Raw genomic sequence first — 19195 nt, 5'->3', positions numbered from 1 at the left:
CATTGAAGTCTATCCTTATTTCTACTAACCATCTGTCTGAGTCTGATACTCCGTAACACATGGGCTCAACAAAAGACCCTGAAAGACCATCTAAGACCACAGACAGGTCCCAAGAAGGAAAAGTCAGAGGATAGAAAGGTCTCAACCCGTGGATAAAACTAGAAACAAGTGATTGTTTACCCAAAGACATATTCCCTTAAAGACAGACCAGACTTTGGAGGGTGGCATGAAGAAGGGCAAATACGCTTCAGTGGTTTAACTAAAGACTCAGTTGGGGATCGGGGTTCAAACCAGCTCCTTCATCCATGTGCTTGAGAATATCTCTGCTTTGTAACTCTGTGAGACAGCCATAGTGTGCAGCATTACCAGCTGCCATGTTAGAGTTCCCAATCCTGCAAGGTTTTGATGCCAGTCGAGGCCGCAACTTACAGGAAGAAGCCGGCGAACTTATCCTCGATTGCTGGTATGCTAATATACATCTGATGCACTGAACCAATTTCAATTACTGTCTGGCCCGGTTTCACAAAGATAGACTTTGACTATGGCTTAGATATAGTAGATAGTCAGACTTCAGATAGACATCTAAATCAGACCGTTGCACAAAGCACTTAAGACTCTTGACTATCTTAAGTAGGACTACACTGCAATGCATTCTGGGTAAAATAAGACACTTTTCAAAACAAAAAACATGGCGGATAGAGGAAGCGCATTCAACCGCTCAGTGCAGTTTACCCCAGCAGAAAATATGTGTTTGTTGGAGGAGTATAACAGTTACAAGGACATTTTACTTTGGAAATTTAGTGGAGAATGTGGTAGCAAGAAGAAATGTTTCAATTATGAGCCATTTTCCCTTTTCTTTTGGCTGTTTGTAGTGTAACTGATTGTTACTGCTGGTTGCCAAGGTAACACAGAGTCTTAGACCTAAGTTAGCCTGGGTTAGGTGTCTAATTTTTTTGGTCTAAATTAAGTCAGTCTTTATTTTTGTGAAACTTAGACTAGTCTATGAGCACATTATAGACTTGTCTAACACTATAGACCGCTCTAAAATAGCTTTGTGAAACCGGCCCCTGCTTCTAAGATCTTGCAGTTTTCCACAAGGAGAATGTGAAATTGAGCTGCTCAAGTACAAATAATAGCAATGAAATAACTTTGAAGAAAGCACAGGCCATATACATCTCTTCTTAAAGAAGAAATCTAAGGCGTGATGACGTGGACATACAATACAATGGTTTGGCGTGTCTATACAGGCTTCAGACAATCGCTACCACCCATAGAATCAGCTACTATCGCAGCATCGAAGTGAACCTATCAAAGGGAACATAATGTCTGTGTATTTTTAGCTGTAATCATTATTTTTTTCAATTCACTCTTCCCACTCTGTTACAAACACTTTTGTAAACACGGATGATAGTCGGGTCAGCCTTGACTTTGGGTTTTAATGATGCTGTCGCTGTGGGTAGTGTGTATTTTTTTTTTCCTCGTTATGGAATAAAGCCTCATATCTGTCCCTGTTTTTTCTCTTCGCAAGCCGAAGGCCACACAAGCTCGAGGGCCCTTTTCAGACACAACTTCTCTCTGTAGCGTAAAATAGACAAAGTGGTTGTTAAAAAAGAACAAGAGTGTGTGTGTGTGAGAGAGCAAGAGCATGCTTGTGTTCTTCTGAATGCGCATGTAGGAGTGAAGAATGAAAGACTTGGCTTAGGGGACACTGTTATGGATGACCACAGTTCCTCAGGACCACACACCTGACCAATCCCACGCTCGCTGCCAACCACATACTCCCTGCCAACCCCGACTTACTTCGTGCTCTTTTAGTTCCAGACAAATCCTTTAATCATGATTTTTCTGTCTTGCACTTCCTTTGCTCTGGCATTTTAAACCTGATCATTTTAAAATGTCCATACAAATAACTAGGGAGTCTGCAAGAATATTTTCTCATGCATGCTGTTCAGGCCGGCTTTACGGCGTTATGTGGTCAAATGTGACATAAAAATATTTATTGAGATTCACCCCATATGATTTTGACTGATTTTTTTTATCATATATTAAATATATGTGCATTACTATAAGTGTACTTTGTTGTTTTGTTTAGTTTATTTTTACAAAATGAAACAATTAATAAATGTTTCTGCATGCCAAAGATGATTTCCATAGGGATTAACGTGTTTAACCTGAGACATTCCTTCAACCAAACTCAGGTCATGTTCACACAGCAACAAAATACAGTTGTCAGTCCTGCATTTGAGTCCTTAACATGGTTGTGTTCAGTTTGGTTAATTATCACATTGGGTTATCACATTGCACTCTTTGTGTATTGCTTGTAATTGGTTTATTTGTTATTACTGACTGTTTGCTTGAATGTTTTGAATGTATGTATTGAATGTATATTTAGTTAATTGAAAATTACGTAGAAATTACAAACATACAATTGTTTTTATTTATTATTCCTTTGTAATTATTTAAAAAGTACTTTCAATCAAATAAGTAAATAAATATATATATATTTTAATTGAAATCGTTAACTAATTAACTAAAGGCACAGTGTGATAGAGACCCGAACGGTCACAAGGAGAATCGCACCATGAAGTAAAAACCAGGGCGATGTTGGCATCCAAAAAGATGTTTAACAGCAGATGTGCAAAAATGTGCAAATAAATATGGTAAGAGAAATACAAGATGTTATTAATAAAAACTAGAACTGTTGTGTACTAAAACAGTACAAACTCTCCTCTTTATCTGAGGCCAGAGTTTCAGTGCATTTATGCAGCGCTTTAATAACCTTATTCAAATCTCAAAAAGCATGATCCACCCAGTCCCCCTTCCACTAGTGACGGCAGCCTTAAATACACACATTTTTCTGCCTATTAATTGGATTAATTTTTTTTCTAAAATGAACTCTTGCTTTACCATGATTAATAAATACACAACATGATTAAGAACAAGAGTTAAAACAAATCAATAAGTACAAAAAAAAAAGGACGGATAAAACCAACACATACATTTGCACAATATTTCCATAAATAGCTGAAATGAGCAGTGAGCACTGCAGTTCATGCTCTCCTGAAGGCCACTCCCACTCAGCTAAACCGAGAAATATAAAACAGCAAACCCCACGTTAATATTATAAAATGTATAGGAACAGTAAAAACAGTGATGGAAGACAAATTCAGTGTCTCTCCATCACACAGTATGTAGGGTGAATTCAGGAAAAAAGTGTCCCGATTCACCCTAAGTTTCGTCGCTGGTGGTCGCTTATTCAAAACTATAACAATATGAGCGTGAATGAGCTTTGATTCGGTGGAATCATGGGAGTTCAGCTGAATGAAAGCAATCCGATGGGACTCAGGCAGAAATCATGTTTCATTGATGAGCTAATGTATTAAAGTTTTATTAATGTTACTGTGGTACAAATCAGGGCGAAGAGAGCCGGAGGAGCTTATTTGCTAATAAGAGACAGATACATGTGCGACACATCGGCCTCGAGTCCCATGGGATGACGACAGTGAAGGGTGAGAGAGGACCAGGCCTGGGATATTTTACGTTGCTGTGTTAGGCCCTGTCCACACGAACATGGGTATTTTCAAAACCTCAGCTTTTGCTATGTGGTTTGGCCGTTCGTCCACACGCAAATGCAGTATCAGGTCACTGAAACCGAACCTTTTTGAAAACTCCTGCCAGGGTGAAGATTTTCAGAAACTCTGGTTGCAGTGTTGTCGTGTAGACGGTGAAAGATTTTGGATCGTAACGTCGTGTTATCTTCTTTGTTTGACGTCAGATTGTGCACCGGTATCTCCTTTGTTGAGGCGAGTCTGTGCAATGGCGGATCTAGCCAAAAATGTGCTGCTAATAACTGTGCTAACAGGGCTTATCACATGTATACAGATACATGCACAGTTCTCCCGTTATTTTTGGAGAACAGAGGCGTCAGATATGCAATACTACGCAGGACAGCGCTTATGACCATAGACAGTAAAAGAAATGGACACAGCGACCCCATAGACTTCAATGGAGAAAAGTGAAGCAAATTAGAAGCACTCACTTCCTGATGGCTGAGCGTACTGCGCAGCCTCAAACTGAGCTTGATGACGTAGATGTGACGTGAGCAACCCGTCTGTCTTCTAGTAGCTGTGCCGAGAGCAATCTGAATCATTCCCTTCCGAAACTTGCAGAGACGGAGAGCGTGAGGAGGTGTCCATGAGCTAGGAGCAGGAGAAACTTTATGACTCTCTATGGGCTTCTCCCTTGACTTTATCGGACTTTATGCCCTCCACGTCCCCCCGACTGACTGCGAGCTTCTCCTCCTGTCTCTACTGTAATTTCCAGAGAGTCACGTGGTTATGACGCAATCGTTAGCCTATTTTTACAAAAACTGCTTCTACGGGGCCATAACGTAAGATACAAGGTCATGGAGCCTTTTATACATTGTCGTGTTTCTTTAGAAATAAACAATGGACAAATGGAGTCTTTAAACGCCTTAGATGTAAAGTTATTCGCTGTCAATGTGACGCCAAAATGAATGGGAGTCAGTGGAATGCTAACAGCAGGTGATGGCTTGTTAGCCAATGGCGGCCCCCGGGGATGGTACGCTTTCCAGGTGCTGGATTACCCCCCTGCTTATGACAACACGTTGTTAGCCTACCGGAACAGGTAATAACCTTTTTTCAGGCTTCTGATTGGCCAACATGGCTTTACGGTTAGGGTTATATCACCACCTGTTGGTTTGGCATGCTCTTGACAGCACTTCATGGCATGTGTTTGTGTTTTCATGTGGACAGATTTTTTTTAAACCGTACTTGTGTGGACGAGAAAAACTCTGTGTACGTGTAAACTAGGCTTTAATTCTGCTTATATGCCGCAGTCGGCCGCTGGCGCTCCTTTAGTTGTTTATGTCTATTGCGATTAAAGTTACATTTAATGTTTGCCGGTTCCCGCCGCCTTCCTTCTTCACCTGTGCAATGAGGAGAGATCGTACACTGGTTAAAAGAGCTGGTTTCTCTGGATTTTGTAACATTGTTGGAAACGTTTGGGATAATGTAAGTACTCAAGTCAACAAAATATATAACACTGTGCTAGTGGTTTTTGGATATTTTAATACAAAGATCCTACATATTGTGCCTTTAAAAAAAAAAAAAAAAAAAATGTAGACCAGGAATGGTCACAGAGTATCGAAACCGAAACGAATCTTGAGGTGCCTAACGATTCCCAGCCTTACTCAAGTAATGACTGCACTTCTCAGTGTCTTCTATAAGTGCTCAGATGTCCTCAAAAGTTAAATAACCATTAACACAACTTTCAGTCAGGAGTCACTGCTTCCGACAGCTTGGGATTCTATTGCAGGAATATTATAATGCCATATACAACTAGGCAAGATGAATGTGGTTAATAGCTGTTTTTACATAGTTTTTTTTTTTTTTTTTTTTTTAGAAACAATTTAGCATTTCTGTGTTCTCATTTCTCATTTCTTTTTTTTCATTCATGTATTTTGAAAGCAACTGGATCACAGCATGTGTAATTTATACATGCTTTTGTTTGTTTCATCTGCGACTCTCCTAGAGACAACATTAGTGTGTGTGAGGGTTGTTATGTACCAGTTTTCAGAGGGAGAAATGATCATTTCCAGGGCTGCAACAACAAATAGATAAAATTGATAATAAATGATAATGGGAAAACCAAACATGAAAATCGATTGAGTCTGCACGCTGTGCATGGAAAACATCCGCCAGTCACTTTACTTTACAGTGGTGAAACAAGCATTGCCATGGACAAAACATCTGTACTGGTTCATTTTCTGTTTCATGTAATTACTCTCACATGACAGGCAGTGCATTTATCATTTAAAGACACACACACACACACACACACACACACACACACACACACACACACACACACACACACACACACACACACACACACACACACACACACACACACACACACACACACACACACACACACACACACACACACACACACACACACACGCACACACATATATAATGTTAAGAGGAATGAAGTGGACAAAAAGAACATGCAAACCTATTAAAACTAATGTAATGGCACATTTTTTGTCAGTCTTCACTTAAATGTCACATGATCCTTTAGAAATTATTCTAGTATGCTGATTAGCTGCTCAAGAAACATTATTTCAACTTTTGTGGAAACTGCGATACATATTATTTATTTTTTTCAGGATTATTCAATGAATACAAAGTTCAAAAGAACAGCATTTCTTTTAAATATTTAGCTTCTGTAACGTTATAAATGTCTTTGCCGTAACTTTTGATCAATTTAATGCGTCCTTGCTAGATGAATGCATTTAAATCACACCACCAGCGACAATGCTAAATCAAGACATAGTGATAATTATCCAACCCCATACATGCAGACACTGGCAATATCAACAACTCAAGTGTTGATTGCTGTATTTCACATGGAATTAAAAAACAAAACAACAATTGTGCTTCCACTCCTTTATTATGGGGTTAGAATTGTTGCATTATTCCAAATGAATAGATTGAGATTCACAAACAAATGCAAAGAGATTCACAAAAATGTATCAAATTCACAAATAAATAGATTAAGATCCACAAATAAATGTAAAGAGTTTCACAAAAAATTATAAAACTCACAAAAATAAATAAATAAGATTTGCAAATAAAAAATATATATTTACAAATGTGTTTTATGTCACAAACACAACTCTGCCTGGCATTTATTTGTGAAGCGCTTTCTGTGCATTTGTGAATCGCTGCAAATCTATTTATTTGGAATAATGCAACAATTCTAACCCCATACTTTATCTCTTTATGAACTTTTTTAACCTCCCTCTGTCAATGGAGGGACAGAATCTCTCAGATTTCATTAAAAGATCTTTATTTGTGTTCTGAAGATGAATGAAAGTCTGACGGGTAAATGATGACAGAATTTTCATTTTTGGGTGAACTAACCCTTTAATTGAGAAGCACAAAAAGATCAAGTAGTCAGATAGTGACGACACCAATTACCCCACAGCAATTGACTACGCAAGACCATTTACTATTGAACACCTTTGGATAAAGATGCATAGTGATCTGATTTGTGTTGTAGAAGCTGGTTGGGCCATGGATAAACACTGAAGCAGGATAAATTGATGTTTTAAATGTGACCTGTCTATGTGTGTGTGTTTGCAGGGCTGAAGCAGTGACTCTTAATGACTGTCTCCAGCTGTCATATCTGCCATCTAAGAGGAACCACATGCTGCTGTTGTACCCCAGAGAAATCCTCGTCCTAGACCTGGAGCTCAGTCAAACCGTCGGAGTGGTCGCCATCGAGCGCTCCGGAGTGCCTTTTATACAGGTGTGTGTGTGTGTGTTAGCCAATGTAATAGACTGCATGCTTTAATAGAATGGGTACCTTTTTTAGTTTGATAAAGATGTTTGATAATGTTTTAATGAACTACATTGTGCCATCTGAAAAAAAAAAAAATAGATACAATAGATACGGTACAGTACACACGGGGCCTAAAACTAATTTTTTGTCACGCCTGCCACAAAAGAAAATTGACCGGCCAAAAATATTTTTTATCAGCCATGACACAAAAACAGGCAGTTATGACACCAACATTTTAAATACCAGTGAAAATTCACATTCCTCTATTCCAATTGGATGCCACAGCTAAAACTACTAGCTTAACTAATATAAATTGAATAGCCTACATCTTTAAAGACAAACAAACAGTCAGTAATAAAATAAGAACAAACAATCAAATTAAAAGCACAAATAAATACAATACAGTACATACAAATAAAACAGTGCTCTTCAGCCAGGTCTAATAGTTTTCAGGTACCGAAATTAAATAAATTAGGCTAATCAAATAAATAACACTGCATAGTCTTCATATCCTTTTAAAGTTCAAGAGCAGTGAGTGTTTTTTCTTTGTCCTTTGGTTTTCGGTTAACATTAAACGTGTGTTTGCGTTCACTTAAGACATAACAAACTACGTTTACTAGGATACTCGCCGAGACGGGCGTTTTTTTACTTAATTGTTACTCGCCAACTGGCGACTGACACCATTTCATACAGTCACCAATGCACTTGGCGAGTGTAAATTTTAGGCCCTGAGTACACACATTTACACAAATAAACCAAAAATGAACCAAAAACATTTCAGTGCAAGACACATCAATTTCTTTGCTTGTCGTGCACCGTAAACACTGTGGTGGCTGTTAACAGACACTCATGCCACACAGATAGTGCTTCTCAAATGAAGAGCATGGGAGACGTGATTATTTCTCCTTATGCTAAACACGAGCAGAAATGCTTAAAAAGACACAGAGACTCCTTGACTCTGACACCTCATTTACGGCACTCATTCAAGCGGATCGAGAAGCACTTATCAGAGATACTGACATACAGACAGAATAATATTGTCACTATAAATATGGGCGAAGCGCTATTGTTCTGTGGTGGCTAAGCCCAAATACGGCTAGAGTGCTCAATGTGGAAAACATTAACCCAAATACATCACTGCTCCTGAAAAAAGCCCCCACAAAAATACTACCTGCAGCTGCAGATATCAGTAAGCTACTCTCTGATAACTCGAGCAGCAGGCATGGGAACACTGCGGAAAGATATCTAACAACAGTTTGTGAGTAGTATGGAATTTCAAAGTCAATACCGAGCCAAGTGTAACTGTATAAGGAGTAAGTAAGAAGGCAAAGCTTTATATGTATTGCACCTTTTTAAAAATATTGTTTAAAAAGTGCTTTACCTTAGAGAAATACATGTGTGCATTCACAGAAATGAAAATCATACGTACACACAAAATAAATCAAGGAAATGTCCTAGTGAACAAAAGTGTTTTGAGATGCTTTTTAAAAGTGCATATTCAGCCAGTCGGTATCGTGCCGATACTGAGCTCATGTACTCGTACTGTAAAAATGCTCCGATACCAACAACCGATACCAGGCAGCGTTTGCACACTTGTGTCCAGACAAAGAAACACGGACAACAGAAAGTATAATGGGGATAAAAAAAGAAGGCTGTCTATGAAGTAAATGCATGCTTATTAGTGGAATATTAAATTAAATATAGTAACACATAGCTGTGGTGGGCGAGCTGAGAAAAACGAATGAAAGTATTGGTATCGGACTCGTTCTGGAAAAAGTGGTATCGGTGCATCCCTAGGGCAGGCTAGCAAATAATCAAAAAAATCTAATAAAATATGACCTCCTACATGGGACGTTTCGTGAAACAGTGATTTTGAGATACGCCCGTTTCCAGCCTCAATATCTCCTGAATTTTTTGGTTATTTTTATTTTCTGAAGTAAAAATGATACTTTTTAAATAAGTTTTGATAGTTTCAGCGGGCTAAAATAACAGACGGGGGCTATTTTTACACAAAAAGGGTCTAGAACCGCCATGTCGTTCATAGACACTTGACACAATGCTCAGTTGATGCATTTTTAGCAAATTAATTCCATATTTACACAGTAAAAGTTGGCATCACCTGTTCACTGTTGTTCACAATTATGTACACATATGCACTGTACATGTGTGACACAAATGGCACTTGTTTTTAGAATGATCCATTTAAATGTAATTTCTTCAGCATCTATGTGCATTCGATAATGCCAGTGTGTCTTCTGATCTGTTTTATTGTGTGTTGTTGATTAAATTTGTAATTAAACAAATTAAATTTAAAGCTTCCCGCCCTCCCTTCAATCAGAGTTCTGGCAAACATACACACACACACACACACACACACACACACACACACACACACACACGCGCGTATGCATTAAGTGTTATAAAGCACTTGTCAGGAAGGCAATTTGCATGACTGATGGTGCAGCTGCAAGCTCTCATACTCTGAATCTAGGTTGACCGTGGGAGCCTGGCATAAGCCAATAACACACACTGAAGGCTCACACATTCGTCCTAGTTCTTCTCTTACCAGAACCCAAATACTCACAACCAAAGCTTGTTTTTAATATTCAGTGTACATAGAGGCAGATATGTGGTCCATTTGAATATGCAAAACAGATATTGTTAAAAGAACAGTTTACCGAAACTCATTATCATGTTGTTTCAAAACCATATTTATTATTTTTCTTTTAACAAGAGCTTGGACAAGGAGTTGTGTAGCATGCGCCGATAGGAAGGATCCTCGTGATGTTAAAGGAACACGCCGACTTTTTGGGACTTTAGCTTATTCACCGTATCCCCCAGAGTTAGATAAGTCCATACATACCCTTCTCATCTCCATGCGTGCCGTAACTCTGTCTGACGCACCCACTGCTAGCCTAGCTTAGCACAAAGACTGGAGGTAAACGGCTCCAGCTAGCATACTGCTCCCAATAAGTGACAAAATAACGGCAACATTTTCCTATTTACATGTTGTGATTTGTATAGTCACAGCGTGCACGAATAACAAGGTCACATGAGGCACAGCCATCTTCTAACCGTATACATACTGGGAACTATATTCTCAGAAGGCGAAGCACTGCTACTTCTGCGGAGTGATTTACTCCAACTCTGAGCGAACTCTCTGCCCCTCACCACGGGGCTTCTCAGGTGCTGCGAGCAAATCACACCGCCCAAGTAGCAGTGCTACACAACGTTATTTTGTCACTTATTGGGAGCAGTATGCTAGCTGGAGCTGTTTACTTCCAGTCTTTGTGCTAAGCTAGGCTAGCGGTGGGTGCGTCAGACAGAGTTACGGCACGCACGGAGATGAGAAGGGTGTGTATGGACTTATCTAACTCAGGGGGATACGGTGAATAAGCTAAAGTCCCAAAAAGTTGGCGTGTTCCTTTAAATATGGAAAATCTGCAGGACTGCAGTTCTAGTTATGTGGTCTGTGAAGTTTAACTGGTCGTCAATCACAACTCCAAGGTTTCTGGCTGTCCTGGATGGAGTTATGGTTGACAAACCTAGCTGGATGGAGAAGTTGTAATGAAGCGTTCAGTTGGCTGAGAACACAAGCAGTTCTGTCTTTGCAAGGTTGAGTTGAAGGTGATGGTCCTTCATTCTGGCTGGCTAATAACTGTCAGTGGACTGGTAGTGGGAAACTTACTGTTTATTGCCTTTTTTTGCTATCACATATTTTAGTATAACCATCATAAATTAGGTATCATCCGGAAGCTTAAATGCTCCAAATCCATCCTATGAAGACCATTTTGAAATTAAACATTGCGTTAACATGGAAATTATATTAAAAACCTTTTAGCAGGCTTAATGTTTGTGATATCTACTGCAAATTTGCAACACAACTTGGTTAAACATATGACGTCGATTTTTTAATATCAATCTTAGAACTTTTTTTACTTCAGTACATTTGTTTTAATGTAAACTTAAACTTCTATAACTTTTTTACATTGTCCTATTTTGAAGTGCCGTCACTTCTGCAATAACCTGCTGAGTTTCTTTAAAAAGAGAGCAACCTTAGGTCTGTATTCCAAACCATTCATGAATTACAAACATTTAAGGTCAGATCTGTGCTAAACACGGGGTTAACAGGGTAAGTGTTAAAAAATAGCAGTGAGATCGACAATAGAGCTTCATATTTGGTGCTTATATTGCATTATACTGTGCCTTACATATATACATAAATTAAGACTGTACATTTTTGTGATTTATATGATGTCTCAAATTTGGCTGGGAAACATTGAAGCCTCTAATGCTTTCTGTCTTGTGTGTGTAGGTGATTCCTTGTGCCCAGAGAGATGCTCTCTACTGCCTCCACGAGAACGGTTGCGTCACCCTGCGTGTGTGTCGCTGCACAACACCTTCTCCTAATGAATCAGGCAAGACAGCCTTTGTTCCTTCACATCTGTTCTTCAGTCTGGGGCTGTGGCATAGAAGTCATTTTACATCACAATTATGGTATACATAGTTAGTTAGTTACTTTTATTGTCCATAAGGTGGAAATTTGTGTCTGGCTTCTCCATACAGACATCAACACAACAAATTCAAACTATATACACGCATAACATTTCATCGTACACACACAAATATACATTCCCATATGTACATCTATATATGCCTACAAATCCATGTCTACTTCAATTCAACTTCATGACTCAGCATTTACTGTTGGGACAAATTACATCTGATACACATTTTTCCTTGCCCATGGTTGCCTAAAAACGGCTCTTTGATGGTAACAACTGGAATTGAGAGTGTAGGGGATGAGAATGATCTTCTGTAATGCTTTTTGTTTTATTTGTAATATATGAATATCATTTAGTTGCCTTTGTAATCCTGTTTTCTACATTAAGCACTTTAGATAATTTTGCTTTACATTTAGCACTCAGTTTTCCATACCATATAAAAGTCCCTGTTTTGTGGTTGTTCCAGTGACTGACCCAGAGCAGAATGTCCAAGAGTTGGTATACGATCTCCGCTCCCAGTGTGACGCCATCCGTGTGACTAAGACCGTGCGGCCCTACCGAGTGGTGATCTGTCCTGTCAATGAGAACAGTGCCGCCCTGGTGGTCAGTGATGGAAGGGTGATGCTGTGGGAGCTCAAAGCTCATGCCAGTAAATCTTCATCCAACCTGAGGTACAGTTTTTCCAAACATATTAAAGTACTGAATATGAAAACAATGGGTTCTTCAGTTTCACATAGATGATTAATACAACCCCCCCCCCCCCTGCAAAACCTGTTGGTAGAACTGATTTACATTGGTAGACATGTAGCAGACTTACACATTTTACTATAATGAAAGCTTTGCTGATTTTATTTGATATACCTTCTTGGACCATCAATTTTACACACCGTTTAAATCAAATTTAATTAATCTGACTTATTCAGCATATTACTTTCTGACTTAACCAATGGCGTTAGTTTTCGATCTTGTTATTGAGAAAAATATGATTTCACTGGTATTGGTATCAACTACTGAATTTTCATATCAGGACAACCCTACATAAAACACACCAATAAATTCTGATTAGATTTTTTAAAAGCACAATAAAAACATGCATTTTATGAAACTTAACATGCCCAAGTTATATTTCATCCCAAAATCCAGATAAAAAAATAAATAAGAAGTTATATTTTGCCAAAAGAAAGTGAAACCTGTTTGAGGACCATGCTGCACTGTGATATTTCCATGGTCATTTAAAGGGGTCATGATTTTATAATATATATGTCTTGCTCTGGAGGCGGGCATATGCAAATGTATTTTCCCGTGTGATGTCACAGATCCCTCAATATAAAAACGAGTTGATTAAATAAATGATTTGTTTATAATGAGGATGTTTTGAGCTCTCTCTTGTTTCATACAAACGAAGCTGCTGCCATTTTGTGACTATTGTTTTGTACACAGTTGGATTATGAGATACAAACAGGTACAATTTTAAAACGGTTTAATATGAAATCAATATATCTTATTCCCATAATTATTTATGTGGTGAAATGCTGTGTATTAAGCGATATGTATGACTGTATACCGTATCTCTTAAATGTCTGTTTAGTTTGAACTTGCCGCTGTAACTGCTCTCTCCGCGGAAGCTTTGCGTTTAAAGACCTAATAGAATATTTCAACTCAGATCAATATTTCATGTCTAATTACTTAATTATGTGGCAAGTAGCTGTAATAAGCGGGATAATGTACATCCAGCCGGTGGTTCTCTCAAAATAACCCCCTTTTCAGGCTGATCAAGACCTCTGCTTCGCGTCGGGGTCCTCACCATCCTGTCGGGGGTTATTTTTAGAGAACCACCGGCTGGATGTACATTATCCCTTACTTATATACGGCAGATTGTTTCAAAGCAGCTTTACAGGGATCTGCAGGGAAATAATGATTCAGTGATTCAAACATAGTTCAATGCGGCTGTAAAACAGCTCTAAAAAGAAAGAAAAAAATGTAATTGTTCAGCTTCAGTAATGATTCAGTTCCGTTTTAAAGCTCATCAATTATTAAATTAGTTCAATTCAACTATAAAGCAGCTCTGGAGAAAACAGTGAAGTCATCTTCCAGCTCAGTTCGGTTCTCGTCACATACTGTCAGTCCAGTCAGATCAATAATACTGAATATTAAGTTAAAAACAAACATACTCTTTATTTAAATTGTGCAGTTGTAGTCAGATTTATTTTAATGTTTATATTTTTGTTTTAATAAAATGTATTGTATTTTTCATGTTTTGTGAGTTCATCCGCTACACATTTTCTTTCTCTCAGTTCTGGCTTGCCTCCTTTGTATTCTCCCGTGAATTTCTGTGGGACACCTTTACGTCAGAATCAAAAATGCATCCCGGATCTTTCTCTGAATACAATGATTGGTAAGATAGCCATCCGACTTCGACCCAAACACACACACACACACACACACACACTTTTCTTTTCTTCCACATGATTGCCTTATCCTGGCTTCTAAATATAACTCATTTAAACAGTCTCAGGCTTCATTCTCCTAGCTTTTGACTTGAGGAGATATTTCCAGGCTGAAGACCCTGTGGCCTCACTCTGCTATCTGTCTTTTACAGTATCTGCACATCTTATTTTCCCTTTTAGAAGCCCAGCACTGATAACACTCATAGCCTGTGGCCTGGTTTATCTCCTGTTGTGTCTTTAATCATAGGCATTTGGTGGGCGTTTGGGTCTTAAAAGAAGAGTTTTAAACCTGAATTATTTTCTTTCTTCTTTGGGACACAAAAAGAGGATTTTGAAGAGTTATGCTGGTCACTCTTTTCAAAGCAGTTACAATAAATGGGGACTGATGCTTTCAAGCATCAAAAACAACGCAAAAGCACCATAAAAGCAGTGCACAAATTGAGGAGAACTGGGGGTGTCGGTCAAACTTCAAATATTTTTGTACAAGTTAATATTAATAATTTATTCATATTAGTTCATATCATATATATGTATATATATTGGTTAATTTTAACATTGAGCTAATTTTTTTGTACATTTGGAGTGCTGTCAATACAGAGAACAACGACAAAAATCGATTGCCGAGTTCACGCGCGTGAGGTAACTAAACCTATGCGCGTGAACTCGGCAATCGACTACTTTGGACTTCAACCGAAAACAGGATGTAAACACAGGTATTTGCGCTGGCTTAAATAACATCATTTTTATACATATCTTTCACATCTACTGCAGTCAGATTCACTCGTGTTCACTCAGAAGAAATCACTCACATTTTCTGTGCACTTGTAATGACACATCAAGGATGTTAAGAGGCTAAAAGCAGGTTTAGTACTTGCCCCATTGAAGTCAACAGGGTGCAAATTTAAAAAATAGAATAACTCGGTGTAGGCAACACCGATTTTTGTCGTTGTTCTCTGTATTGACAGCACTCCAAATGTACAAAAAAATGTTCTCCTTTAACTTGTACAAAAATATTTGAAGTTTGACCGACACCCACAGTTCTACTCAATTTGTGCATATAATTTGTGCAATATATATATATATATATATATATATATATATATATATATATATATATATATATATATATATATATACATATTGCACAAATTATATGCACAAATTGAGTGCAAATTGTGTACTGTAATACACAAATTGTATTACAGTTCATTAAATTCAGTCTTTCTGACTGCTTACACACACACATATACATATATATATATATATATATATATGTATATGTGTGTGTGTAAGCAGTCAGAAAGACTGAATTTAATGAACTGTAATACAATAATTTATTCCAATATTTTAATGTCATTTCAGGCTACATGTTCTGTCTCTTTAAAATCATAAAAAAATCATGCATGCTCATTTTTGTTACTGTTAAATCTATTTACTGTTGCATTAATAAGTTCACATGCCACTTACAGAATCTCTAAAGTGTTAATCATTTTAACAAAATAGGAGGGTCATAAAAATGTGCATGTTATTGTGTACTTCTGAAAAGGCTATTTTACATAACAGATGTTTTCATATAGTCCACAGGACAGAATAATAGCTGAATTAAAGATCTGGATGTAATGGCCTACTTCTCTCTTTTCGCTCAACTGCCTCAAAGAGCTGCTCTGTTGTTTCATTTAGATCAATTATGTGATCTGTCGCTGTTCCAGGTCACAGTCTGATTTCTGGAGTGGACTCCCCGCGACCCCTGGCAGATCAACAGGAGGTACATCTGAAGTTCCTGTTGACAGGGCTGTTGTCTGGCCTGCCCTTGCCCCCCTTCTCCCTGCGGATGTGTCCTCCGCTCACCACCAAGAACATCAACCACTACCAACCCTTACTGGCCGTGGGTGAGTACTGCACATGCAGAGACCACACACTTCCTCCTCCTTTATATAGCTGACATTTAAACATGCACACACACACAGCAAAGTATTAGTGTGCAATCTCAACTCTCATCAAATAGAACAGATAAAGACACTTTAAAGACCAGGGCCCGTATTCATAAAGATTCTAAGAATCCTCTCAGAAAACTCTTAATTTAGCTTAAAAACTTTTACGTAGGAGTCTTATCTTAAAAGCGATTCGGGACCGATCTGAGAGCAACTCTGAGCAAGGAAAAGACAAAAACTTTCATCTTAGTGAGGAGGCGGGGTTGACCCCGTTGCTATGTATGACACAATCTTTTGAAGACTGTGATTGGTTGGTTGACCAAGAAGGAAAAAAATAGTGATTTTTAATATAGGGTCTAAGCCTTCACTTTGAAATTACATGCGTAATTTTTCCTATCTGACCGTTCACACACACACACACACACACACACACACACACACACACACACACACACACACACACACACATTATATATGTTTATACAAATCTTTTTTTTTTTCTTTTTTTTTACCATGCTGTTAATTTCCTATAAGGTGTTTGATTGATTTAGAATGATAAAAATTGTTCCACTCTTTCCAATTACACTGATGGCATGTCTATTTAAAGGAGAACTTGGTAACTTTTTTAACGTAATAAAACTGTCTCGAAATCATTTGGATGGTTAAACAACCTGTTCTGGTGATATTGGTGACTTTCCCCAGCGTTCCCAGGCGGAAAACCAACCTTGCAACTTGGGGACTACCGTCCCGGCAGCGATATTTTTTTTCCCAGGATGGTAGGGGAAGACTCATGAATATTCATTAGGGAAGTCATCCCTGATTGGTCTTAACCCCAGTGACGGGTAGGTTTAGGGGCGGGGTTAGGGGTAGGTCATCAGACCCCCAGTGGCGGGTAGGTTTAGGGGTGGGGTTAGGGGTAGGTCATCAGACCAATCAGGGATTACTTCCCTAATGAATATTCATGAGTCTTCCCCTACCATCCTGGGAAAAAAAATATCGTGTCCCGGCAAGATAGAAAGTGGAAGTCTCATGAGTAGCGAGAACGAGAATGAGAACGAGCGCGAAACACAAATTGCTTTACGGCAATTCGACATAAACACGCATGTATGATGTATTACCAGATTACCCACCTCGGTAGACATAGCTCCACACGATACAGTTGGCTTGCTCCGATCAAAACAAACGCACATGAGCAGCGGTAGAGAGGGGCAGGAGGCCGCCGCAAGTGAGTTTTTTACGACCGTGTTGTGAAAAATACGCCCCCCCCACAGCTGTAGGGGGAGCTCGTGGGGAAAACATGCGACAACAAAAGGGAAAATCAGTGAAGAAGTGAGTAGAGTTCGCTAGAGTTACCGAGTTCTCCTTTAAGTGGTGGTTTGAATGTTGGTTTTAATGTATCAAACATGGAATTTTCCCAGTGGCCAAATATCGTAATGTAGTGATTACTTTAATTTCTGGCGCTATGGCATTTCTGCGCTGTGTCGGAGATCTTAGCGTGTCTCTAATAAGATCAGTCACAAACATGATCCCTGCATGATCTAATCTATAATCTATAACTCACTGTCATCCATTGTCTGCAACACATTTCTTCTCCCTCTTCGTCTTTCTGCCATTTTCTCCTCTGCTAAAGAAACTCTTAAGCCTCTTAAAAGTCCTCGTCCGTGCTCCTAACAATTTTGACCTTAAGACCTCTTTTAATGGTAGGATGCTTTCTGAATTACTTTGTTCTTTAATAGGATTTTTTCTTTAATTTTAAGAGTAAACGCCCACATTTCTAAGAATTTTCTTAGAATTTTGTCACTAGGAGCTACTCTTTGCATTAAGATTCTTTATGAATATGGGCCCTGGACAGTGGCTTTGGGTGCTGTTTGTCTGTGTCATGGGCGTCAAGCCCAGAATCAGTTTAGTTTGGCCCAAATGCCTTTTGTCTGTAACTGATCAGGAGTTATTCAGTAAAAGTTGGTTATTCTTAACTTCCTTTTAATTTCCTTAAAATGTCTCTCTTCCCCCTTTCCCTCCCCACACACAACTTCAGTCTATCCTAGAATATATTCTTCTGGTAGCAGTTCATCTAAAATACGATTGGACGCTTCATTGCCCTAGCTTTAGAAAATGATTGGCTACAGGAATTCTATTCAGAGATCATGTAATCAAAAATGATAACAACCCCAGCATCTTTATTATTATCTTTCCATATGTGCAGCATTCAATGAAAAAAGAATTGTAATAAAATTAATTAAAGAGAGTAAATCACGGAAACTTCTAAGACTGGCCATTTTAATATCAGCATATGGTAGGATACATGTTTAGATTTCTCGGTTCATTTACGTGGATTTAGTATAGGTTGCCACTTCTATAAACTCGTGTGACATAAGGTTTTTATAGTGTATAAAAATAAATCATTAGAAAACATATGTGATGCTTGCAACCACAGCTCGGCCTTCCGTAACACCCACTTGTAGAAAACACACACTCCTACTTCTGCAATAAACACAGAGACGTTAATCCCGAACAAATTGACGCATAAAATCACTGAGTCAGGTGTTAAGAATTGTAAATCAAACATTGTTTAGAAAACTAGTCCGATACAGTCATTCATTTAATCAATTCATTCAAATCACTGATTCGTTCAGGAATGAAGTGACTGCCTAAATAAACGGGCCATTGAAATACTGACTCATCCAATTCTTTTAAAAAGGCAGATTGATTTAGTAAAATAACAGCGGGTGTGTTGCTCCAAATAGTTCTGCTTTGGCTTTGTTTGGAACTATTTTCATTGGCAAAATAGAAGAAAAAAAATATCGAACTGTTGTATAAAATCATTATCAACATTTGCAGTCGTGCTGATATTCAAGAAAAAAACTGCACTCATGCTCATGTGATATTGAGGAACTATGTTATATTCTATGAATATTAGACAAAAACTTTTTTGCCCCCATAT

General features: G+C 38.4%; 1 protein-coding gene across 1 annotated transcript in view; it reads left to right on the top strand.

Moving 5' to 3' along the window:
* wdr11 (WD repeat domain 11) overlaps positions 1 to 19195 on the top strand; it is a 99831-nt gene that overhangs the window by 25700 nt on the left and 54936 nt on the right. The window contains exons 6-10 of the mRNA XM_084391441.1: positions 7173 to 7338; positions 11687 to 11789; positions 12343 to 12547; positions 14171 to 14271; positions 16033 to 16212. Coding sequence (XP_084247567.1) covers positions 7173 to 7338; positions 11687 to 11789; positions 12343 to 12547; positions 14171 to 14271; positions 16033 to 16212 — 755 coding nt within the window. The remainder of the gene's footprint in view (positions 1 to 7172; positions 7339 to 11686; positions 11790 to 12342; positions 12548 to 14170; positions 14272 to 16032; positions 16213 to 19195) is intronic.

This window comes from Rutilus rutilus, assembly GCF_951802725.1.
Source record: "Rutilus rutilus genome assembly, chromosome: 20".
NCBI lineage: Eukaryota > Metazoa > Chordata > Actinopteri > Cypriniformes > Leuciscidae > Rutilus > Rutilus rutilus.
Note: the sequence above shows the minus strand (reverse complement) of the source record. Positions and strands in the feature narration are given on the sequence as shown.